The 26,692-nt window shown below is 42.0% G+C and overlaps 1 protein-coding gene and 1 long non-coding RNA gene across 2 annotated transcripts; both read left to right on the forward strand.

Moving 5' to 3' along the window:
* Positions 1-689: 689 nt before the first annotated feature.
* On the forward strand, positions 690-1,471 carry LOC133802078 (glutathione S-transferase 3-like). Its single transcript, XM_062240324.1, has 2 exons — positions 690-1,010; positions 1,124-1,471. The coding sequence occupies exons 1-2, from the start codon at positions 690-692 to the stop codon at positions 1,469-1,471; spliced, it is 669 nt and encodes a 222-aa protein (XP_062096308.1).
* A 20,672-nt stretch (positions 1,472-22,143) lies between these two features.
* Positions 22,144-24,529, forward strand: LOC133800737 (uncharacterized). The gene is made up of 3 exons (XR_009876590.1): positions 22,144-22,683; positions 24,116-24,184; positions 24,287-24,529. It is a non-coding gene; the product is annotated as an uncharacterized LOC133800737 (long non-coding RNA).
* Positions 24,530-26,692: the final 2,163 nt, after the last annotated feature.

Here is a 26,692-nt window from a genome sequence, read left to right on the forward strand (position 1 = left end):
TTGACTCTTTCAAACCTTTTCACTGCGCTTTTTATTTATTGTTTAAAAAAAACCGCAGAGAAATGCTATATTTGTAGTAGTCTGTGATTAATATTATATATGTTTTTATATACATAAAGGAGTGAAATGCATGAATATATTTAAATTCTTATCAATATCACCAACCAAATATATATGCCATAAATATTTATCTCTCTGATTACTTTCCCAGCGCAATGAAAGCAAATTAAAAACCCTCATAATTAAGTTATTCATTTATTTCACTATAACACCTTCATTAATTATTTTATCTAATTCCCTTATCTTAATAACGTACAACATTTAATTTATGTATATATATATAGTCTACTAATCGCCGGCTGCCGACTATAACTATATGAACAATTTTTGTTTTCCAAGAAAATAAACTATATAATTTCTATGAGAACAAATTGTCACTATACAATATATATATATTAATTTAAAAAAAATCCTATTTAATATAACACTACATGTTAAGTTGTGAAAATAACAAGAACTTATAGACTGCATCTCCAATGACATTAATGATTAAAGACATTGAAATTCTCATCTTCTATATGGAAATCTTCACTATAAAAATAACCTGGTTTTGTTTTATGAATACCATCAAAAGAAGATATAGAGAGATATATCCATTAAGAAAGTAGTATTTAGTACACTCCAAAAAAATGAGCAAATCAGGTGAAGTTGTAATTTTGGATTGTTGGGCAAGCCCTTTCTGTGTACGAGTGAAGATAGCTCTGAATGAGAAAGGCATTGAATACGAAAACAGAGAAGAAAATTTATTTGGAGGAAAGAGTGAATTGTTGCTTAAATCCAACCCAATTCACCAAAAAGTCCCTGTCCTATTGCACCATGGAAAATCCTTAGCAGAGTCAACCATCATCGTTGACTACATCGATCAGACTTGGACTTCTCCTCCATTACTCCCATCTTCTCCATACGATGTAGCTCAAGCTAGGTTTTGGGCTGACTTCATAGACAAAAAGGTTCATTTAATATATATACCTATACAAAGCATAACACTTTCTTATAACACCTCATTTCTTAGCAAAGTACTGTTATGGTTAACTATATTAATATTCTATAATATGATGAGAAGGTATTTGACGCTGGGAGGAACATATGGAGTGGCCAAGGTGAAGCCGTAGAGGTGGCTAAGAAGGAGTTTATAGAAATTCTGAAACAGTTGGAAGAATTAGCCCTAGCCGACAAACCCTTCTTCGGTGGAGACTCGTTTGGGTACGTTGACATCTTGGCCATCGCCCTAACAAGTTGGTTCTATACTTTTGAGCAATATGGAGGATTTAAAGTGGAGGACCACTGCCCCAAACTCTCAGCTTGGATCAAAAGGTGTTACCAAAGAGACACTGTTTCAAAAGTTAGTCCTGACCCAGTAAAGATCTATGAATTTGCTGCCATGTTGAGGAAGATGCAAGGAATTGAATAAAGAGATAGACAGATATATAATCCTTGTCAGCACTTTATTATTATTTTCTTTTTGTTTCCTTGTGTCGATGTCCTCGATCGACACAAAATACAAGGATTATATCATTTTATGACTACTTTCTTGTTTGCCATCATTTTACACTTTTATTTTGTTTAATAATTATCAAAATGATATCTTATACATGTTGGGTTTTATGCCTTTATAATATCATGTCGGACATGTAACGCAATTTTATATTGTCAATAAAAAAAGTATGAATTATTTAGAGCGACAATCGTGTTGTTTGCTTATTTTGTTACATGATTATTGGAATAATACAAACATTTATAAAATCCTGAACATATAAATAATTACAATTATAGTGACTAGGTCACAGTGGTTTATAATTTTAATTATATGTTCAAAAGAACAAGTCCTAAGAATAAGTCAGTACATTGGATTTTTAATGATCTGGTAATCTATAATATGATCTACTTACACATTCAGGGTGTAATGTCTTATTCAAGGCATTGACCAACACTACAAGAAATATTGGTTTTAGAGGCGACTCTATTAGGGGCGACATATGTCGCCCCTAATATTCTAAAAATCAGGGGCGACAAATCATTAGTCGCCCCTGATATTGGTATGAGTCGCCCCTGATGTTGAGAGATTTTCGCAATTTGTGAAAATTATTAGGGGCGACACGTCGCCCCTAATATTCTAGTATCAGGGGCGACACATGATTAGTCGCCCCTGATATTGGTATGAGTCGCCCCTGATGTTTTGAATGTTTGCCACTTGTGAAAATTATTAGGTGCGACTATATGTCGCCCCTAATATTCTAGAATCAAGGGCGACACATCATTAGTCGCCCCTGATATTGGTATGAGTCGCCCCTGATATTTTGAAAATTTTTGCCTTTTGTGAAAATTATTAGGGGCGACTATATGTCGCCCCTAATATTCTAGTAGCAGGGGCGACACATGATTAGTCGCCCCTGATATTGGTATGAGTCGCCCCTGATGTTTTGAAATTTTTGATACTTGTGAAAATTAATATTCTAGAATCAGGGGCGACACATCAGTAGTCGCCCCTGATATCGGTATGAGTCGCCCCTGATGTTTTGAATGTTTGCCACTTGTGAAAATTATTAGGGGCGACTATATGTCGCCCCTAATATTCTAGAATCAGGGGCGACACATCATTAGTCGCCCCTGATATTGGTATGAGTCGCCCCTGATGTTTTGAAATTTTTGCCATTTGTTAAAATTATTATAGAATGCCCATCTAAACAAGATTTTACAAGATCCATGACATTCAAATAGAAAAATAGAAGCAATTTAATATAAGGGAATAAAAAAAAAATTCATCAATGCATTCAAGATATCATGTCTAGGGTTTTGAAATAACCCTTAACTATAAAGAAAACTACTCCATAATCATATTTCATATTCATAAACATAAATATTCAATGAAAATAAAAGTGTTTTGAGAAGAATGAAAAACTAGATTGAAGAATATAGATGATGATGTTTTTTCCTCCTCCTCTGCTGCTCTAGCCTCTAAAAATCGCAATCCAAATTTATGATAAAAGTTAACCCTAATCCCTTTTATAGCCCCCAATAATTACATTTAAAATTTAAATTTTAAAGAAAAATTTGTCGCACGGCCGCGGCCATGGGTCATATTCTGGGTCATGTTCGCGCGGAGGCCGCGGCCAGGAGATCATGTTGGCCGCGGCCAATCACTACTACAATCTGGACATCAGGCATCTGTCAGTTCTGCAGAAACCGACTTAATATATGTTCATAAGTCGGTATTCAGGGAACCGACCTATCATGTTAGTCAAAGAGAAGCATGGCAGGTCGGTTTTTAAGGAACCGACCTACCATGCATAACATAAATTATCATTGATGATTTCTTGTCATAACATAAATTTTTTATGACTATATGTCGTTTTTAATCTTAACAAATAATTATTTGTGACTGAAAGTATTATACAGTAACAATTTGTCCTTGAGCAAAAATATATGTAGTCACAATAAATTATTATTTTTGTTGCTAATACTTTTAGCTACGGACTTTTAAATATATTTTTAGTCACAATTTTTATTGTAATCATGGAAACAATATTATTTATAGTGAAACTTACATATATGCCATCTTAAAATTTTAATTAAAGAGATAATTAATGTAATAATATAATTTCATATGTCATTCTACCTCGATCACTATCTTTTTCTACCAAAAAATTTACAGGATTTATACTCTTATTTGTTGGCAATTAAGTTTCAAAAGTTTCCACATTCCCACATATTGTAAACTTTCATTCACAATTTCGATTGATTTTATGCTACTCAAGACCAATATTAGTCGATCTACAATTCTATTAAAAAAATTGAGACCAACAATTGATTTATGAGTTGAGAGTTTTGTTTACCGAGTTTTTCGGAAACGAATAACTAACAGAATAATAAAAAGATAAGAACTGTAGAAATGCTGAAATGTAACTAAACAAACAGTGTTTTTACGTGGTTCAGGCGTTAACAAGCCCTAGTCCACGAGTCGATGTTATTATACTTGGGAAAGGTTACAGTAAGATGGCTGGTGCACAGGAACTTCACACACTCACTGTGTTTCTCTCGGGTTCTCTTGAAGAAGATGAAACTAGAGAGATTTTAGTAGAGTTTTTGCTATATGATTTTTCCGTCCCTCTTCTTGTAAAATGAAGGGGTCTTTATAGCTAGGGTTTTGGATTAGGGTTTTTCTCTACGTACATGAGTCTTAATTACACCAGCCATAAATAGGGATACAATTACTGTAGTAGCATGGCTACAAGACTCTATGTGGGTATATTTACGTGAAAGTATGGGGAACACACAAAGTCAGCCGTCTTTTCCAAGTTGTCAGCGGAACAGTAGGTGAAAAGGTACCCTTAGGCGTGCTGGGATGTGTGCGGCTTTGACCTGACGGGCGTGTCAGGCGGGATCCTGTGTCAGGCGGATATCATTCCAAATATGCCTCCTCCAGGACTCGACCGCTTGGCTTTGTTCCGTGCGAGGCACGGAACTGCTTCCGCGGAGACCACTCGAAGAGCTTCTCCTGGAAGGAGCTTCCCCGAAGGATACCCCTTCGGGAGTCCGGGAGAGTTGACTAGTTTCCGTATTGTGTTTGCTTGGAAGAGTAATCCGGACACTAAACGGGAGAGGCGAAGCCTTTCTGTTCATCCGCGAGCTCTGGTCACCTACCGTGAAAGACATCGATAATTCTGCTTCCCCGAGGTCATCAATCTAAACGCTATCCGGAAATCTGGATAACATTTACCCCCCAAGGTCACGGAGCTTTGAGAGATTCGGGAGCTTGTACAATCGGTTTCTTAGACTAGGCGAGGGGGCACCTTCTGTGTTCCCGGAAGGGTTCCTTTTTCCCGCCTGAGTGTTAGTATGAAAAAGAAAGGGAATTTCTTCTGTTTGAGATCAAGTACTCAAGTGCGGCAAGGACCACGTGTCATTCTGGGAATGGTTCTGCGACCAAGACGTGTGCGTGAGGCGACTGGTTGAGGATGCGTGCGTCAGTCATCTGACTAATGATTTGACGGTTTTTAATGTTACTCAGGGCCCGAGGTGGTGTAATGATGGGAAATAAATACTTTATTCCCATCCGAGGAGTCATAAATAGGATCGTCGCTTCCTCTCCAGCCGTTGGATCTGATGCACACGGAATGGGAAGATCGGGACCGTCCACTTGAGGAATTCGAAACGGCTTCTTCCCTGCTATAAAAACGAGGGAAAGGACCTTTCTTCCTCTTTACGCTTTCAGATTCTCCATCTTTAGGATTTTCAGATTTCCAAACCTTCGAACTCTCAGGCTTCCCGGCTTACGTTCCCCCGAACTTGCCATTTCTTTTGGTAAGTATCTGGAAACTTTTCTTTTTGATTTGGCAGTGGGTTTATTCCCCGAAGTTCCTGGTTTGAATCGCCGTTCGTCTTTGCAGCTTTTACTTCTCGCGATCGTGCTGTGCAGTGATCCAGTTACTCCTTCAACCTCCACCTACCCGAATATCAGTAAGTATTTCTACTTTGCTTTTCCCTCCCAGACCTTAGGTTGTTGGTAGTTGTTAGAGTAGAGGTTTCTGCCATTATTGCTTATGTGCATGCGTGAATAGGGCTTTGGTAGGCATGTGATCGATTGTGAGTCGATAAGTAGCCTTTTCTGCATGCTTTGGCGATTTGCGTTTGGAAAGTCGTCCCTTGTTTTGCTGTTTTAGGGCATAAGCATGAACGCCTTTAGGGTGTCTTTCTCTGGAAAAACACTTCTTTTGGTGGGCTTAGGCTCGGGGTCTGAGTCTGGTTCCTTGCTGCCCTTCGGGTGGCATGGTGCCAATCCCTCGGTAAGCTCGGTGGGAGCCTCTCCAAGCAGTTTTCGGGGAGGGTCTCCCCGACGCCTTTGATACCACTAGGGTATGACAAGGGTGCTGACTGCTTAGAGTGTTTTCTTCTTTCTTTTCTTTTGTCCAGTGACGAACATCTCAAAGGAACAACTCCTTGCTGTGGGGGAGGCTGATTCTGCCCAAGAGAAGGGCTCTCCTGTCGCTGGTGGAAAGGGGAAAGGAAAGGCGAAAGTGGTCGCGGCTAGCCCACCAACCTCCAATAGTTCCATCTGGGAGATGGACCAAAAGCCGAACCTTTTCAGGAATTATGGCATGCTGGAGCTGTATTCCTCTGAGGCAGGCCTGAAGAACATCCCAGGTCTGATGTGGCACCGTCTGTCGGTGCTGGGCGAGTCAGCTAGCCAGAGTCACGAGGGCTTTGGTGCCTGGAGCTGGGCACACATAGTGTGTGGGGCGCACCTGCCCCTAAGGAGTTACTTTGCCAATTTCTGTGTGAAGGCGGGGATTGCCCCCTTCCAGTTAATTCCTCCCAGCTACAAGCTCTTAGCAGGGTGGTTCATCTTTTGCAAGTCCCGGAGACTGGAAGCTCCTACCCCGGAGGAGGTGCTGTACTTTTACGGGTTGAAGTCTCAGCCTATGAGGGGTCATTCAGACAAGGTGGGGTTTTACAGGCTAGAAAGGCACCCGGACGTGATGTGCCCCACTTGTCATACCGTGAGGGTTCCAGACCTCCGGGAATACTGGTTCCTGACGACTGGCTTCCCGCTAAAGAGGGTGCCTGCCCTATCTTTGGACTTCAAAATCCCTGGTAAGTGCTCCTTCCTCTCCTTTTCAACCTTGTTTCTTTGCGTTTGATTTGCCTTTTGGGAGGATCTCTAACGCTTGTGCTTGATTTTTGCAGAAGTCGTTCCGCGGACACCTCGCTGCGCGGAGATGATAAGGAGGTCCAAGTTCTACGAAGGGCTTTCTGAGGAAGAGTTGAAAGTGGAGGGACTTGTGACCTCCGAATCGTTGAGGGAGTATGGGTTACTCGCCTCCTTCCAAAATATCGAGCCAGTGAGTGGCAGGGGGCAGACTCAGGTGTCGGCTGACATCCGGGAGCAGATTGCCCTGGAGCTGTCTAAGGTGATCACCCAAGCAGCCCGGGACGAAAATACTTTATCTCCTAGTTGGGCGGAGAGGTTCCCCGACCCCCAGCCGGAGGAAGAGGAGATCGAGGCTCGCCATGCCGCGGCTTACCCTAACATAGGGGCTCCGGGGGCTAGTACCTCCGGGAGAGGTAAGACTAGTTTTCGGTTGATTCACACCCCCAGCCTGTCTGAGGTTTCCCGGACCTCTCAGATGGGGTTTGATCCCCGTTTCCTTAGGCTAGATCCGCGTAGGATACCTTTCGACAGGTATTGCGATAGGGTAGATGAGCTCCTCTGGTGTCTGAGTGACGGTAGTCTGCCAGAAGGTGTCATCATGGTTGACCCTTCTTCTCTCAGCATGTCATTCCCGGACTTCAAGGAGTACGGGAGTTTCCTGGAGCAGGAAGCGATGTTTTGTTTTGCTCGGGGAAGGCCATCCACGTTTCTCGTGCATGGTCGTCCCTTTCAAACTTTTCTTTTTCTCGTTTCTTGTTCCCTGCTGGCGCGCTTGCTTGTGCTTTTTGATTGCCGCTTCTTACTTATTTTCTTTCTCATTGCTCGTTGGTTCGTTAACCTTGCTTTGTACGTTTCTTGCAGAGTATCCGGAAGCCGAGATGTTGGGGAGAGTGACTTTGCTCATTAAGAAGGCTGCCACTAGCCAAGACCCGTCCACGGGGAAAGGACGGAAGACCAAGGCTGGTAGGGGAGGTAAAACTGCCTCCCCCAAGAAGACGAGTGGCGAGGCGCAAGTGTCTCCGAGGGTAGAGAAGTCTCCTGCTGACGGGCCTTCTGATACCATGATGGTCTCGAGTAGCAGCAGCGACGGGGAAGGGCTTGTGTTCCCCGTGAAGACAACTGGGGTGAGCAAGCGTCCGGGAGAAGATGCTGAGGGTGCTAAGAAGAAACGCCTTAGACACTCTTCTCCTGGTCGAAGGCAACAACAACAGCAACGACAGCAAGCACAACTACAACAACAGCAGCAACAAGAACAACAGAGACAATCACCAACGTCACAGCTGCAGCAACCACAACATCCAAACCAGCAGCAGCAACAAGGGCAATTACTTCTGATGCCGCAGCAGCAAAAGCAACAGACCGGGGCCTTAATACCCCGTCTGCCTCCTCCCCCAGCTCAAAGGGGGTCCACCCTTCCGGGGTCTCCTTCTTCTCAGACAACCAACCTTCCTCTGCCTGGCCTGAAGTTCCACTTCCCACGGAAGCCAACCAGTTTCCCCGCTGCCCTCCTGGAGGGTGTAAGACGGGCCGATAGTTTTTTGAAGAGGCGGTTAGAGGCGGAGAAGGCTGTTACTCAGGGAAGGGCAGATAACTTGTCTGCCGTGAAGAGAGCTGAGCTGGCCGAGGGGGTGAGATCTCTTCACCCGGCCGGAGCGGTTCTGGATGGTCCAGCCTTGGAGAAGAGGCTGGTGCCTAGGCTCGGACGTGCATTGGCGCCGTTCGGAGCTGAGATGATGGAGGACATGGCCCTGAGCTTATGCGAGCTCAATTCTGAGAAATGGGCCATCAGTAGCAGCAAGGATCCGCTGTTGCTGACACACGCTGTGAAGCAGCAACTGTCCGGGGTAAGCCGTCAGTTGTTATTTTTTGGGATCACCTGTCTTTTGGTCCGGCTTTAGCTCATTCTGTTGTCTTTCCTTGCAGGCCTCTATGATCGCGGAACGCTCGTTCCGGGAGGTTGGTGCAGCTCTGGTTCAGCTGGAGGAGAGCCAACTGGCTCGCCAGGCCTTGGAGGCGGAGAAACAGAAACTGACCCAACAGGCCTTGGGGGCTTCGGAGAAGATTGATCAGGCCCGGCGCACGGCTGAAGAAGAGGCGGAGAAGAAATATCTTGCCAATTATCAAGAGTACCGGGCCAAGGCAGAGAATGAGTTTAGACAGCGGTCGGATGGGATTAAGGCCGAAAACTCCAAGCTCCGGGAAGAGCTGTCCCAAGCCAAGGTGGAGAAGGATACCCTGGAAGCCCGCTTGCAATCAAAAAACGATCTCCTCCTTAAGCGGCAAGAGGAATATTCCACTCTTCAGAGTAAGCTGCACGAGGAGGAGCAACTCCATAAGAGGAGCAGGGATCTCGTGTCTATGCTGCAGTTGGGGCTCGCCGAGAAGGATAAAGAGATCGGGGCCTTGCAATTCACTGCCAGGGGGCATGTGACCGAGAAGCAATCCGTGCTGAACCAAAATAGGGAGCAGCGCAAGGAGATTGATTCTCTTAAGGGGGAGCGGGATGCCTCCAAGGCCGAAATGGAAAAATTGAGGGCCCAACTAACTGTCGCGGAAGCACAGCTGGCAACCTCCGAGGCGGAGCGCTTGAAGGAGAAGGAGGATGCTGAGGTGATACTGAACAGGACGATTAATATATCGCATGTGGTCCTCATGCATCAACTCTGGAAAGTGAACCCGGAGGTATTAGGCTATCTGGGAGATGATGCCGAAGCCATGAGGGAGAAGCTACTCGTGTGGGATCAGGGCCCAGAGGCGTACGTCCAAACTTACAACATTGACGAACGTGCTGAAGCTCCTGAGGCGGGAGATCCCGGAGAGGCGGGGACCTCTGAACCTTCTCATGACCAAGTTCCTCCTTCCAATGAGCCGACTCCGCCAGCCTCAGTTGAAACCGATGCCCCCGAAGCTGCGGTCGTGGAAGCTGTAGTTACCCCCAATGCTTGAAGGGGTTTTATCTTTAATTATTTTTCACTTTGAGTTTTTCATTGCGGACATTTTTGCCATAATCATAGCATTCTCCTTTCTTTTTCTGCCGAGTTCTTTATTTATCTTTGCGCTTAGGGTAGACATTTATACGGTAGAAACTGTTGTAGGGGCGTATGGGGTTTTGGTTCCAACGGCCAAAACCTATGCACTTCCCACTTGAAGCTTTAACGGATGATGTCTTTTTCCCATGTAGTTTCTAGGTTACGAAGGTTTCCTGGTTCCAACGACCAGGCTCCTTTCACCGTACTTTAGCTTTCCTGAGGCAAATAGCCAATCCCGGGACTTGTAGTTATACTGTTCGCTGGGATTGCTAAGGTGAGTCGTTCCATTGTTTGGAACGGGAGTTCTTTTGGTGAGCGTCGCTAGACTTAAGGTTAGATCTTTGCGAAGCAAAACTAACTGTTGTTGCGAACCTCATGGTGGCTGACTTCAGGGACCTGGCACGGAGCCCTGCGAGGCAAGGCTTATTGTTGTCGGGGAAATCGCCACGCCCACCAGGTGTGATCCTGGAGCAGGGGCTTTGCGAAGCAAAGCCGGCTGTGAGTGGGGGGATCGAGCATGTCTGCTTCTGGAGCTGAAACTTGCAATGGCCATGGAGCTTGCCATGCATTATTTTGTGAGATCCGGAGTTGGAGCCTGCGAAGCAAGGCTTACAACGGTCGCGGATCTTGCCATCTTTCGCCTCGCTGGACCCGGAGCTGGAGCTTGCGATGCAGAGCTTTACAGCGATCACGGGTCTAGCCATCTTTCGCCTTGCGGGACCCGGGGCTGGAGCTTGCGAAGCAAAGCTCTACAGCGCTCGCGGAGAATTCTGCAAAGGACTTGTCAGGGAGTTAGGGGTGTTTTGGTGTAGCTCTATGAACGTGCCTCAACCCCCAGTCCCGTCCATCGCTGGGCTACACAGGAGATAATTCTCATGATACATAATGGCAGGCATTTCCATGGCAATTTTCACATAAGCACATAATGCACATATGACACGTAATGCAAGCATGTTCATGGCAACAAATAAACCTAAGCTTAACAATTTAAACATTTCAAACAATTTAAAATTTTCAAACACAATGCTAGCACATAAGTGGTGTTCTATGTACGTTTTGTTCAAGGGGCGTATGGCTATGCCTTAGCCATGTATACCCCCCAAGTGAGTGTGGGGTCCGGACGTCTCCGGACCGCGTGGTCACTTGTTAAAACGCAGCTTTGAACACAGGGATAAAAAGTGCAGTAAAAGCGGAGTGAATCTCTCCGTGTTTCATTAAATTAGCCTGCTAGGCGTGAGTTTTACAACAGGGAGGATTATTTCCACATTTTTCACTTTTGCTATTTTCACCAAGGACTTCCGACTGGATGGTCCGGGGCCTACTGGTAGTAACGGCGGAGGTGCTCCGCGTTCCAGGCGCACGGGACATTAGATCCGTCGAGTCTCTTTAAGTGATACGTCCCATGGCCCACTTTTTCTTGGACTTCGTAGGGGCCTTCCCAGTTGGGTCCGAGGACTCCTACTCCCGGATCCTGCGTAGCAGGAAATACTCTCCGTAGGACAAGATCCCCAACTTCGAATGTACGGCTCTGGACTCTCATGTTAAAGTGTCGGGCTATCTTGCCTTGGTACATTTTTAGTTGGACCTGCGACTGCTCCCGGAGCTCTTCGATCATGTCCAAGGACTCCTGGAGGAGGGCATGGTTCCGGGTAGGATCGTAGGTGTCTTGCCTGTGAGAGGGGATCATAGCTTCTACTGGGATGACAGCCTCGCAACCGAAGGTCATGGAATAAGGCGTGTGCCCCGTCGAAGTTCTCTCTGTTGTGCGATAGGCCCAAAGTACTCGCGGAAGTTCTTCCGGCCAGTGAGCCTTGCAGGCTTGGAGTTTTTTCTTCAACGTGGTCTTTAATATTTTGTTTACAGCTTCCACTTGCCCATTAGCCTGGGGTCTGGCGACTGCGGAAAAGCTTTTGATAATTCCATGCGAAGCACAGAAGTTCGTGAAGTGTTCACTGTCAAACTGCTTTCCGTTGTCGGACACAATTTTCCGTGGAAGCCCAAAACGACACACTATATTCCTGATGACAAAATCCAGTGCTTTTTTTAGATGTGACCGTGTTCATAGGTTCAGCTTCAGCCCATTTGGTGAAGTAGTCTACCGCGACTATGGCGTACTTCACTCCACCCTTTCCAGTGGGGAGGGAACCTACTAGGTCAATGCCCCAAACGGCGAACGGCCAGGGGCTGGTCATTAGGGTAATTTCTGTAGGCGGCGCTCGCGGAACCTTGGCGTACCTCTGGCACTGCTCACACTTCCTGACATAATCCACACAATCCTTCTTCATGGTGGGCCAGAAGTATCCTTGTCGAAGGATCTTTTTGGAGAGGCTCAGCCCGGAGGTATGATCGCCACAGAAGCCTCCGTGAATCTCATGGATGATGGTGCTGACTTCGGTTCCGGCAACACACCTAAGGAAGGGTATGGACAACCCCCTGCGGTAAAGCTTTCCTTCCATAACCACGTATCGGGGAGCTTGATATTGGAGCTTCCTTGCGTCAGCTTTATCAGTGGGGAGCTCTCCGGTGGTGAGAAATCTGAGGATGGGTCCTATCCAGGAGTGGGAATGGTCGATGATGGCGTTTATCCTTCGTGTCTCAGTATTGGGGGCTTCTAAGTGCCCGATGGGGACTAAGCCATACTGTTCAATCTCCGGGTCCGTTGCAAGCTTGGCCAGCGTGTCCGCAAGTGAGTTCTGGTCCCGGGGGACCTGGCGGATTTGGTAGCCTTTGAAATGCTGCAGTAGGTCGCGGGAGAGAGACACGTAGGCAGCCATCCTTTCGCCTTTCGTCTGGTATTCCCCGGATATTTGGTTTACCACAAGTAGGGAGTCGCTGTATACTTCGATTTTTTGGGCTCCGACTTCTCTGGCCAGTCGTAATCCAGCTAACATGGCTTCGTGTTCTGCCTCGTTGTTGGATGCTGGGAACGCGAAACGAATGGCGCTCTGGAGCTGATGCCCTTGGGGAGATATTAGGATGACCCCCGCTCCAGCTCCTTTTTCATTTGAGGCTCCGTCTACATAGACCTTCCAGGTGGGAAGTTCCGGGACAGGATCTTCCGGGAGGTCATTCATTCCCGAGCATTCCACAATAAAGTCCGCGAGAGCTTGAACTTTTATGGAAACGCGTGGTTGGTAGTGGACGTCGAACTGGCTCAGTTCCATGGCCCACTTAAGCAATCTGCCAGAAGACTCGGGCTTCTGCAGGACTTGTCGGAGAGGGTGGTTGGTGAGTACTTTGATGGTGTGCGCCTGGAAATATGGCCTCAGCTTCCGTGAAGCGATCAGCAAGCAGAGGGAGAGTTTCTCGATCATCGAATATCTGGACTCGGCGTCCAATAACCTCTTGCTTACGTAATACACAGGGAGCTGGATACGGCCCTCTTCCCGGACGAGAGCGGCACTTACTGCGTGCTCAGTCACAGCTAAGTATAAGAACAACGCCTCTCCTTCGACAGGTTTGGACAGAATGGGAGCTCGGGTTAAATTCTCTTTGAGGTGTTGGAAGGCTGCTTCGCATTCGGGGGTCCACTCGAACTTCTTGTTTCCTCGCAACACATTGAAGAAGGGGATACACTTGTCAGTGGCCTTGGATACGAAGCGGCTAAGAGCAGCTATCCTTCCGGTAACGCTCTGGACATCCTTATGTTTCCGGGGGGAAGGCATATCTATGAACGCCTTTATCTTCTCAGGGTTGGTTTCCACTCCGCGGGAGCTGACAATGAAACCGAGGAACTTCCCAGACGAGACCCCGAAAGTACATATCTTTGGATTTAGTTTCATCCCGTACTTTCGGATCACGGCGAAAGCTTCCTCAAGGTCGTCATTGTGGTCCCCGGAGGTCTTGGACTTTACCAACATGTCGTCCACGTACACCTCCATGTTCCTCCCCAGTTGGTCCTTGAACATTCTGTTTACCAGACGCTGGTACGTCGCCCCAGCATTCTTCAAACCGAAAGGCATGACCACGTAATAGTAGACACCCTTGTCCGTGAGGAAGCTGGTGTGTTCCTGGTCCGCGACATGCATCTTGATCTGGTTGTATCCGGAGTACGCATCCATGAAGGATAAGAGTTCGTACCCGGAAGTAGCGTCTACCATCTGATCGATTCGCGGGAGAGGGAAACAATCTTTCGGGCAGGCCTTGTTTAGGTCCGTGAAGTCAATGCACATTCTCCAGGACCCATCGGGTTTCGGGACCAGAACTGGGTTGGCCAACCACACGGGATAGTGCGACTCCTGGAGAAAGCCTATGGACATCAATTTGTCCACTTCAGCTTTGACGGCTTCGGCTCTCACTGGGTCCAGCGGCCTCCTCTTTTGGCGAATTGGAGTTGCAGATGGGTCTATGTTGAGTGCGTGGCACGCAACATTGGGATTAATCCCCGTCATATCAGCGTGGCACCATGCCAGGATATCCTGATTATCCTTCACAGTGGCTACGATCTTATCTCGAACGGCCGACGGCAGGTTTTTCCCCACCTGAATGACCTTGGTGGGTTCTCCTGGGTTGAGGATCACCTCTTCGACTTCCTCCATCGGCTCTATTGCTTTCTCGATTCCCACTCTTGGGTCGAGTTCGTCAAAGTATGCCTCCTGAGCACCCCCAGTTTCTGGCAATTCTTCCGCCAAAGGAATGGCAGCAAACGTCTCTTGGACCGTGTAGACGGATCAGACGGAGATGTTATAACAGCTCCGTGCACTTCTTTGGTCTCCTCGGAGGGTGCCAATACACCCATCGTCGCATGGAAACTTCAAACATAAGTGGCGTATCGAGGTTATGGCCCCACAATCGATCAGGACCGGTCGGCCTAAGATGGCATTGTACGCCGTGGGGCAGTCGACCACCACGAATGTGCTATGCTTGAAGGCACAAGCGTCGCTTTCTCCTCTGAGGGTGACTGACAGTTGAATTTTCCCTAATGGCATGAGTGCGTCCCCATTGAAACCTTGAAGCTGGATGGGGCATGGGGCCAGGTCTGTCTCGGTCAATCCGATCGCGTGGAAGGCCGCTTTGAAGAGGATGTTCACGGAGCTTCCGTTATCGACCAAGATCCGTGAGACCTTCTTATTGGCAATCTGGGCTTTCACCACGAGGGGATCGTTGTGGGGGAAGTGCACATGTCGAGCATCGTCCTCCGTGAAGGTGATGGGAAGATCCATCATTCGGGGACGTTGAGCAGGTGATTGAACCAAGGCGCACATCTCCTCGGCGTGCTCTAACTCCCTCAAGTACCTCTTCTGGGAGTTGCGGGTGCTTCCGGCAAGGTGTGGTCCTCCGGAAATGGTGGCGACGTGTCCGTCAACGGGTGGCGGAGCAAGGCCGGGCGGATATGGGTTGCCTGGTCCTGGAGCCAACAAGGCAATGGGCGCCGGAGCGGGTGGAGCAGGAAGTGCGGGGAACTGAGACCCGGGAGTTTGGGGGTGACCGGCTCCAGGAGCGCTAGCGGCCCCCCTCTGTCCCGGGGAATATGCAGCTCCGTGAACTATCCCCTGTCCGGGATAGATAATGGGTATCCTCACCCACTGACCGAGGTGTCCCGCTCTTGCCAGGGACTCGATCTCATCCTTCAGCTGAAGGCACTCGTTCGTGGTGTGCCCCACGTCTCCGTGGAACTCACACCTCTTATTGGAGTCTCGCGGACGCCTTCCTCCGTGAGACACTTTCGGGGGCTTCCTGTAGTTGACCATATTACAGGTCGCCCGATAGACATTCTCTCGCGAGTCTATCAAACTGGTATATTCCGTGAACTTGGGCTCATAGTCCTTCCGGGGTTTCTTTGAATGGTCTCCCCGGTTGGAGTTTCTTCCGCTTCGTTTGCTCCGCGATTGGCTCAAATTTCGTTCTGGGGCTTCCGCTTGCGGCTGCGGCATGCCAGGAGCGATACTACATCCGGTTTGTACTGCTCCGTACCCAGAGAAATGGGTTTGACTCGGCGTCTGAGCAGACGCGGAAGGCCCATACACACTTGGAGTGAATCGGGCTCCTGGAAGCGTGAGGGCTGGTGCGGGAGCTTGCGAAGCAAAGCTCGGCGCAGTCACGGAAGGCGTTGGAGCTGGGGGAACTCCAAAGGCCTGCTGGTAGGCATCCTCAAGGTTGATGATTCCCTGAGCTTTTGACATGAATTCGGACAGCGTTTCTGCCCGTCTCCTTTGCATTTCCCCCCATAGCAGGGAGCCGACAGTAAGGCCCGATTGAAGGGCGATCAGCTTCATGTCATCGCTGACCTTGGTTTTTGCAGCAGCTTCCATCATTCTCTGAATGAAAGCTTTGAGGTTCTCAGTGGGTTGCTGCTTGATGTTGGTTAAGGAACCAACCTCCATGTCGTGGTCGCGGGCAGCAATAAACTGCCTCCTAAACGCGGACTGTAGCTCCTTCCAACTGTGGATCGATCCGGGAGCTAATCTTTTCCACCAGTCCTCCGCGGACTTGGTAAGGGTGAGTGAGAAGCACATGCATTTGGCGTCCTCACTGACACGCGCCACTTGCATCATTTTATTGTATTTAGCTAGGTGGGTACGCGGGTCTGTCCTCCCATCATATAATTCTATGTGAGGCATTTTGAAGTTATCCGGGAGGGACGTTTCCGCGATCCTCCTAATACATGGTTCCGGGTCTTCCTCCTCAGAGTCTGACAGGGCCCCACTTTGCTTCCGGACCAGCTTGGTCAAGGCAGCAATCTGTTCCTCGAGCCTCTTTGTATCACTTTCCGGGAGGTCACGTCCCCGGAGCTTGTCATTAATATGATTTCGGAGGTCATCTCCGCGAGGCCGGGCCTTTTCTCCTTTGGCCTTTTCATACTTGGCCTCCAACCTTCTTCTTAGGTCCACCGTGGACCAGCTATCTTCGGAGTGCGAGTTCGCAGCCCGACCGTCCTGATTGACGGAATCACTGGGGCGGTTGCTCCTTCCCCTAGGCCTGGGTGCCTTAGCACCGGGCCCTTTAGGCACAGAGTGCCCCCTTGGGGCTGAAGGACGTCTGGGCTTAGGAGCGCCAGAGACCTTCTGCGCGCGGGGGGGGGGGGGGGGCAGTCAGCCTGGTGATTCACGCCTTTAGGAGGTGCAGGGGCGTCAGCGCGCACAGGCTCTCCAACTTTTTCTTTGCCCTTGTTAGGGGCGGCTTTGGATGGTCCAGCAGCGGCTGGATCCGGCATGGGGGCATCAGCACCACCTAGAACAGAGGCATCCTCGTCCGAGTCGCCTAGATCTCCGAACTTACTTTGGAGGTGTTCCATCATGCGTTGCATTCTTTCGGAGACGCGCTCCTGCTCAGCAAGCTTGGCCTTAGTGGCCACCAGTTCTTCGGCTACTTGGACCAGTTCTGGGTCCTTCTCATAGTAGTAGCCGTCCTTGTAATAACCGTCTTGGACATACTCTTCTTCGTCTTCTAAGTATGTTGTATCTTCGGTACTGACCCGATCCTGGCGGGATGTCGGGTCTTCACCTTGGTAGTCTAAGGGTTCGCTTTGCACCACATCTTCCATCACGGTATCGGGGTTGACCGTAGCATTTTTGTCAACAGCGGATTTTCTCGTAGTCACCATCTCTTTAGCACGAAGTGAATACAAAAAACGTACACAGAAAAAGAGCTGACTAACAACTTCCTACAGCTCTCAATGAAAGCACCAAAATGTTTACCGAGTTTTTCGGAAACGAATAACTAACAGAATAATAAAAAGATAAGAACTGTAGAAATGCTGAAATGTAACTAAACAAACAGTGTTTTTACGTGGTTCAGGCGTTAACAAGCCCTAGTCCACGAGTCGATGTTATTATACTTGGGAAAGGTTACAGTAAGATGGCTGGTGCACAGGAACTTCACACATTCACAGTGTTTCTCTCGGGTTCTCTTGAAGAAGATGAAGCTAGAGAGATTTTAGTAGAGTTTTTGCTATATGATTTTTCCGTCCCTCTTCTTGTAAAATGAAGGGGTCTTTATAGCTAGGGTTTTGGATTAGGGTTTTTCTCTACGTACATGAGTCTTAATTACACCAGCCATAAATAGGGATACAATTACTGTAGTAGCATGGCTACAAGACTCTATGTGGGTATATTTACGTGAAAGTATGGGGAACACACAAAGTCAGCCGTCTTTTCCAAGTTGTCAGCGGAACAGTAGGTGAAAAGGTACCCTTAGGCGTGCTGGGATGTGTGCGGCTTTGACCTGACGGGCGTGTCAGGCGGGATCCTGTGTCAGGCGGATATCATTCCAAATATGCCTCCTCCAGGACTCGATCGCTTGGCTTTGTTCCGTGCGAGGCACGGAACTGCTTCTGCGGAGACCACTCGAAGAGCTTCTCCTGGAAGGAGCTTCCCCGAAGGATACCCCTTCGGGAGTCCGGGAGAGTTGACGAGTTTCCGTATTGTGTTTGCTTGGAAGAGTAATCCGGACACTAAACGGGAGAGGCGAAGCCTTTCTGTTCATCCGCGAGCTCTGGTCACCTACCGTGAAAGACATCGATAATTCTGCTTCCCCGAGGTCATCAATCTAAACGCTATCTGGAAATCTGGATAACAAGTTTGAATATGAAATTGTCCTTTTTTCAAAATTTTATTCAGGTAACCAGCAATGAGATAAATTATAACCGGTTACAACTTTTTCAAGTTTAAAACTTGTAACAGGTTACAAGTTTAAAACTGGTAACAGTTACAAGTTTAAAACTAGTAACAATTACAAGTTTAAAACTGGTAACATGTTACAAGTTTGGGAAAACTTTTTTCTTTTGGTTTCAAAATCGTAACCAGCTACTACTCTTGAACTAAGAAAAAGTTGTAACTAATTACTACTTTTATCATTGTAATAAAGTAATTGTGATAGGATCTTACATATTTTGGAAGAAAAAAATTCAAATCCAAGATTTAACTATAAATAATATTGTTTCCATGATTACAATAAAATTTGTGACTAAAAATATATTTAAAAGTCCGTAGCTAAAAGTATTAGCAACAAAAATAATAATTTATTGTGACTAAATATATTTTTGCTCAAGGACAAATTGTTACTGTATAATACTTTCAGTCACAAATAATTATTTGTTAAGATTAAAAACGACATATAGTCATAAAAAATTTATGTTATGACAAGAAATCATCAATGATAGAACCGACCTATTATGCAACTTAGTAGGTACTTAGTAGGTCGGTTTTATAAACCGACCTACCATGCTATTTTCTTGATATGTTATTTTTAAGTATACTAATTATTATTTATTAATTACCTTGTATTGTATTTTTTTACAAATATAATATTATTTACAATTCGAAAAAAAAAACTTAAGAAAAAAAAATCAAATCTAAAAAAAAGAACCAATTGCTATGGTACCTGGTTGCTTAGTCAGGTGTGAAAACAAAATCAAATCTAAACAAAAGAATCTAAATTAATCGCTATTGTAACTGGTTACACCTAGGTCTAAAAAAAATCTGATATGAATAAAATGAATCAGGCGTCATGGTACCTGGTTACTTAAACAGATTTGGAAAAAAAAAACCCAGAAAAATTAAAAGTTTTGTTTGCTTGTTTTTTTATTTCTTGTACTTGTATTCTGAATAAATTTTGTAAACCTATCGATACATTTTTTGAGCAAACATTCTAGTTCTATTTCTTTAAATAATTAATAAACACATAAATATTTATGTTAGAACCTTTTTTGATGAATGTTTGGCTGCTAAAGCTATATCCAATTGATCTAAACATCACAGGGAAAAACCTTTTGACAACTTTTGCCATTTTCAACCAAAAAAACTAATCAGCTAACCTAAGCTTTCATATGTTAAAAGTACCCTAAAATATTCAACTACCTAGCTTCTTATACTACTCTAGTCTACATTAAATAATAGCAGTCAACTTTTCTTCAGTACATTTCTTAAATCAAATCAAATATGAAGTCAAGTACCTGGTTACTTAAACAGATTTAGAAAAAAAACCCAAAAAAATCAAATATGAAGTCAAGTGTCAAGTACCTAGTTACTTAAACAGATTTAAAAAAAAACCCCAGAAAAATAAAATATGAAGTTCAAAATCAGATGTGAAAAATAAGAAAAAGAATAAAACTAGATTTGAAGAAAGAAAAAGAAGAATAAGAAAGACCAAATAAGAAGAAGAAGAATAAGAAGAAAGAAAGAAGAAGAAGAAAAATAAGAAAGAAAGAAAGAAAGAAAGAAAGAAGAAGAAGAAGAAGAAGAAGAAGAAGAAGAAGAAGAAGAAGAAGAAGAAGAAGAAGAAAAACCAGTTCGTCGTTGCCGTCGTCGGAGGCAGCGGCGGAGGTAGCATCGCCGGAAGAAATCTGAGGAGAGATCGTGAGAAAGAAAATAAGAAATGAGGAAGAAATGGGAGAGGAGAAAGAAAGAAATGAGAAGAAGAGACAGAGATCGTGAGGAGAGAAGAGAATTAAGTTTATGGTAATTTATTTACCATATTTTAAACTTTTTTTCCAAAACTTACTATATTTTGTACAATTATTTTTTTTCCCATAAATTTAGAAACTATTTATATTTTCCCCATATTTATGTAAACATCTCTTATAAAATGTCGTAGAAATTCAAATAAAAAAATCTAAAAATATAATTAATAAATAATCATATTTCATATTCATAAACATAAATATTCAATGAAAATAAAAGTGTTTTGAGAAGAATGAAAAACTAGATTAAAGAATATAGATGATGATATTTTTTCCTCCTCCTCTGCTACTCTAGCTCTAAAAATCGCAATCCAAAGTTATGATTAAAGTTAACCCTAATCCCTTTTATAGCCCCCAATAATTACATTTAAAATTTAAATTTTAAAGAAAAATTTGTCGCACGGCCGCGGCCAGTGATTCTTGATGGCCGCGGCCACGGGTCATATTCTGGGCCATGTTCGCGCGGAGGCCGCGTCCAGGATATCAAGTTGGCTGCGGCCAATCACTACTACAATCTGGACATCAGGCATGGTAGGTCAATTCTGCAGAAACTGACTTAATATATGTTCATAAGTCGGTACTTAGGGAACCGACCTATCATGTTAGTCAAAGAGAAGCATGGCAGGTCGGTTTTTAAGGAACCGACCTACCATGCATAACATAAATTATCATTGATGATTTCTTGTCATAACATAAATTTTTTATGACTATATGTCATTTTTAATCTTAACAAATAATTATTTGTGACTGAAAGTATTATACAGTAACAATTTGTCCTTGAGCAAAAATATATTTAGTCACAATAAATTATTATTTTTGTTGCTAATACTTTTAGCTACGGACTTTTAAATATATTTTTAGTCACAAATTTTATTGTAATCATGGAAACAATATTATTTATAGTGAAACTTACATATATGCCATCTTAAAATTTTAATTAAAGAGATAATTAATGTAATAATATAATTTCATATGTCATTCTACCTCGATCACTATCTTTTTCTACCAAAAAATTTACAGGATTTATACTCTTATTTGTTGGCAATTAAGTTTCAAAATTTTCCACATTCCCACATATTGTAAACTTTCATTCACAATTTCGATTGATTTTATGCTACTCAAGATCAATATTAGTCGATCTACAATTCTATTAAAAAAATTGAGACCAACAATTGATTTATTAGTTGAGAGTTTGAATATGAAATTGTCCTTTTTTTCAAAATTTTATTCAGGTAACCAGCAATGAGATAAATTATAACTGGTTACAACTTTTTAAAGTTTAAAACTGGTAACAGGTTACAAGTTTAAAACTGGTAACAGGTTACAAGTTTGGGAAAACTTTTTTCTTTTGGTTTCAAAATCGTAACCAGCTACTACTCTTGAACTAAGAAAAAGTTGTACTCGTTCCAAGTGGTTTCTTTCCGAAATATTCTTGGCGAATGTGGTGGGAGCCTTGACTGTTTCAAGGTCCCTGGCTGACTGAGCGTATCCGGGTTCATGTTCGGGTATGGTTTTGGGCGTTTGGATGGGTTTGGGTCTTGTTGGCTAATTAGGCTATCTCATTGGGCTGAGTGATTGCTTGTTGGATTCTTTTTTATTAAGGTCACTGATTTTGCCCACTACAGTTTGTCCCTCACTCTTTGGTATGGAATTCATTCTTTATCAAAGAGTAAAAAATAAATAAATTCTATCGTGTTTATCCAACTTCCCCATGGTTAGAGAAAATTATTAGAGTATGCCTTGACTCTATTTACCCCTTTCAGTAATTATTCACGGGGTCTAGGGGTGAAACGCCCTAGTTTTGGGGGTTCGGGGGCGGAACGCGGCCCCCGAAAGGTATACGCGATTTACTTGCGACCGAGTGATGCGCACCTAGCTCATGCTCAAACCGGACCAATGATGTAGCTTTTGGATATATATATTCATTTGTATAAATGGTCATATTTTCTTTAATTTATATATTCGGTCTGCAATCTCGCGAGCTAAGAGATTCGACAAATGAATCTCCAAATTTGGGGGTGTAACAATATTGTATATACACCGTAATATAAAATAAATGGAAAATGGTTGTAGGGATATTTTTGCCATTTCATTGTTATTATTATATTTCAGTATTTAATAAAAAAGAAATAAAACCCTAAATCGTTAATCTCCTCCACTCTCCTCGTTTCGTTTTTTGCATTTTTCAGTTTGAGATCTCTGCATCTTCGTTCCAAAATCGAAGAGGAGATTATTTCCCCAGCTTCTCTCCGCTCTCTGCATCGTCTCCAGTCCGCCAGCCTCCGACTCCGACGATCTTGGGGTTCTTAGTAGGCGTTCTCAGTTCGCCAGCCATCGACTTCGACGACAGTCGGCGTTCTCAGGTTGCCAGCCTCGTACTTTGACGATCTTGGCCATTCTCAGCTTCACCTTCGATCACCGACGGGTCTGCTCACTCTCGGGTCTCTCTCCCTGACGCCGACGGTCTGCGACTCCCTCTCGGCTCTCTCTCCAAACGGTCGGCGACACCCTCTTGGCTACGAGTTGCTCTCTCTGCCGAAACACAGGTAACCCGAAACCCACCCAAGTTTTTGTTTGAGTTATGAGTTTTGAGGTTTTGGTTTTGAGAAGAGAGGAAAAGAATACACATGGAAATGCAAGTAACGGTTTTGGTTTCTCTAGCTATTATAAACATTTGAGCTTTCTCTGTGATCATTTTTTGGTTTGTTTTCTTTATTTTCTTATATATATATATGTATATATTTGTTTATTTGGAAGATTGATTGTCTTCTGTTTGGCTGCTGAGAGAATTGAGGGAAAGTCAAGGAATGGTTTTTCTGGGTTTTATGCTTCTTTCGGTCTGGGGTCTGGTATTTCAATCATTCAGCTTGAAGGTCTTTTTTATTCTTCCCCTTTTAATCTAGTCTTCAAGTCTTTAGATATTTGAGCTACCGTGTACATATTCTGTTCTAAGAATTTTTTGAATCATCGGCTATATGCATATTGAAGAAGGAAAGTTCATCGCTGCCTTCCTTTGTGTTTGTCTAGTCTGTCAGAGAATGGGTCTGGATTATTTGTTGAGACTTGCTATATATACTAAAGGGCCTTTGATATTTGCATTTATCTCTGATTTATTTTGCTGGACTATTGTGTTGAAAGATTCAAATATGCCTTAATTTTAGCTATTCCTAATTTTGGAATTTTTCTTGTTTTAGCATTTGATACTTTTACTCAGTCAAGGTTTTGTGAATTTTATACTGAGCATAAATTACAGATGTCTATTAGTGAGTTTTTGTAGCTTTGTTGAAGGGTCTGATTCTTTTATTGGTCTTTTATGTTGATTGCCTTTTGTGAAATGTTGTTGATATATCTGATCATTGAAAAATGAACCTGAGGTTTGAGTTTTGTATTTGTAAATTCAATGTGTTTTATTGAAGGAACCAAATCATAGTGTACAGTTTGTAAGTATTTAAATATGTATATGTATATATATACATATATATAGAGAGAGATAAAATATATGTAAGTAATGATGCTTATAACAACCTTTTAAATATATTGGATTTTAAAAGTTATATTTTTTACTTCTGATATGAGGTTTTTCAAATTAGTTGATATAGTTCAGTGCACATTCATATTATATTGGAATTATATATATTTTACAGAAAAAGTTACATTGGATTACAAACTTAAGTGCACATTTACATTGGATTTTAATTTGATAGAAAAGTGCTAGAACATGTTAATTATTACATACAGGACAATATCAAATATGGAAAATAGCATGTGAGACATAACTTCATTATTAAACATTCCCATAGTCACATATATAAATCAGATAGTACTTTTCAGAATTTACTCATGCAATAACACGGCAATGCATTCAGAGTTGAATGGTAGTTCCAGTAGTAGTAGAAGCATGGTTTTCAGAGTTTATTACTAGATAATAAATATTATTATAGAGTGTCAGAAGACTCAGTTTTCTTTAACTAAACACAGTGATCTCTCTTGCAACTACCTCAATGGATCAATCCCCCCAAGCCTTTCTCGTGCACTCCTGCGCATTCTGTAAGTTACTTGTGCTCTCTTCTTATCAATTATTTATATCAATATCACAATGTATCTCTCAAATGTGTCATCATTTTTTAACTGTTGGCTGGTTTGGTGCAGGAGTGTACTGGGAAACCGACTCAGTGGTTCCATTCCTCCAGAGATTGGTAACATTAGAACGCTCAGGGAGCTGTAAGTCTAATATATAAATGTGTAATATATAGTATGGTAGTGTCAAAATGTAAGACTTTTTTAGCAATAGTTTTCTGTCAATTCTTTTAAGGATCAATTTAATGTTTCTTCAAAATCTGTAGGACTCATATAGAAGCAAATATTTTAAACCACTTTGTCATATCAAGACTTTTTTATTTTCAACATATAACAAAAAAAAAAAGCAAAAAAATGTACAAGACAGAATGGTTAAGTATATATATTTATAACAACAACAAATAAATATACGACTTTACGTTCATTACCATATTTCTATGGTGACAAATTAAGCCAAAATACTCATAGTTGGCTTATAATTGTGTATTTATATATAAATATATATATATATACTCAATCAAGGTTTTGTGTATTTTATACTGAGCATAAATTACAGATGTCTATTAGTTTAATTTTGTACTTTTACTCAGTCAAGGTTTAAGTTTGTTTAAATTTAATTTTTTGGGTTGATTTTGTGTAGAAATTGAAGGAGTATCTATTGGAAATTTGGTCACTAGAGTATTTATAATTTTGTGGCATCAAGGTATTTATTTTTTAATTATGTTATTATTTTAATTAATATGTGAATGTGTGTACAAAGTAAGATGTGTTTAGTGATATATTTATATATGTGTATAAAATTGTAGCATGTTTTAGTATTTAAATTTGATTAATAATATGTATATTGTGAATGTTCTGGGAATTTTCTGAGTGTTTTTTGTAGGGTTTTAAATTTTTGGGATATGTTATAATAGAAATGTTATGCTGTCGAAATTTTGGTAGAGTTAGAGTACTAAATAAATAATAATATAATAAATAAAACATTGAATACTTAGAATTAACAAAATAAATTAAAACATTAGATAAATAATTTAATTTAATATTAATAATTTAATAATTTTAAAATAAAGTGAAAAATTATAATTTAGTATTAACAAATTTAGTAATTTAAAAATAAATTAAAAGTTAGATAAATAATTTCAAAATAAATTACAAATTTATAATTTAATTTAATATTAACAAATTTAGTAATGAAAAAATAAATTTAAAAATTAGATAAATAATTTCAAAATAAATTAAAATTTTAGATAAATGAATTAAAAAATTATAATTTTATTTAATAGTAACAAATTTAGTAATTTAAAAATAAATTAAATAATTAGATAAATAATTTAAAAATAATTTAACAGTTAGATAAATAATTTCAAAATAAATTACAAAATTTTAATTTAATTTAATATTAACAAATTTAGTAATTAAATAATAAATTAAAAAATTAGATAAATAATTTCAAAATAAATTAAAATTTTAGATAAATGAATTAAAAAATTATAATTTTATTTAATAGTAACAAATTTAGTAATTTAAAAATAAATTAAATAATTAGATAAATAATTTAAAAATAATTTAACAGTTAGATAAATAATTTCAAAATAAATTACAAAATTTTAATTTAATTTAATATTAACAAATTTAGTAATTAAAAAATAAATTAAAAAATTAGATAAATAATTTCAAAATAAATTAAAATTTTAGATAAATGAATTAAAACATTATAATTTTATTTAATAGTAAAACATAAGATTTAATAAAACATTATAAGACATCATAAGATTATAATTACAAAATTATAATTTAATATCATAAGATTTAATAAGACATCATAAAACATCTAGTGTTAAAAAATATTTCTTTTTTTGTTGCTTTTCTTTGGTGATAAAATTTGATCACCAAAGATTGGATAGACGTTTTATATATTATCACTTAGTGATAATGTTTTATTAATTATTTTCAATCACGAAAAGCCTTAGACCCGTTCGGTGAAGCTGAGTCAGTAAGAACTCTTAAATATGCTTCTCCGAATTATCCAGGACGGTATGTGTCCGCATGGATAGTTTGGATTTGTTGTGTACCTATAATTTGATCTAGTACTCATTTTATTGTTTCGTTAATAGAGATTTCAATATGTGTCTCCTTATTTGTTCTCGTAAGTGGGCAAACTTAATTTTAGTATACCCACTTATGAGAACTATAGGGAGGTGCTGCCGAAATTTTTACATAAACGAAACAATTTTAAGAGTGTAGATTAAATTATATGTATACTACAAATCTGAATGGGATAGGTTCTTTACCCTTATAGAAGTGGAGTGAAAATGTGGATTAGGGCACACACACACATAGTCAATAAGTTTTAATTATTGTTTATTCTTGTATCATAGATGCCGATTGATAAGAGTTGGACGTCATTAAGGAAGCGTAACTGTGATGCTTATTGGAACGGTCTCCAAGCCTTCTTGAGAATGGCAAAAGAACACGTAG

The sequence above is a fragment of the Humulus lupulus genome, chromosome 9, assembly GCF_963169125.1.
Source record: "Humulus lupulus chromosome 9, drHumLupu1.1, whole genome shotgun sequence".
Lineage (NCBI taxonomy): Eukaryota > Viridiplantae > Streptophyta > Magnoliopsida > Rosales > Cannabaceae > Humulus > Humulus lupulus.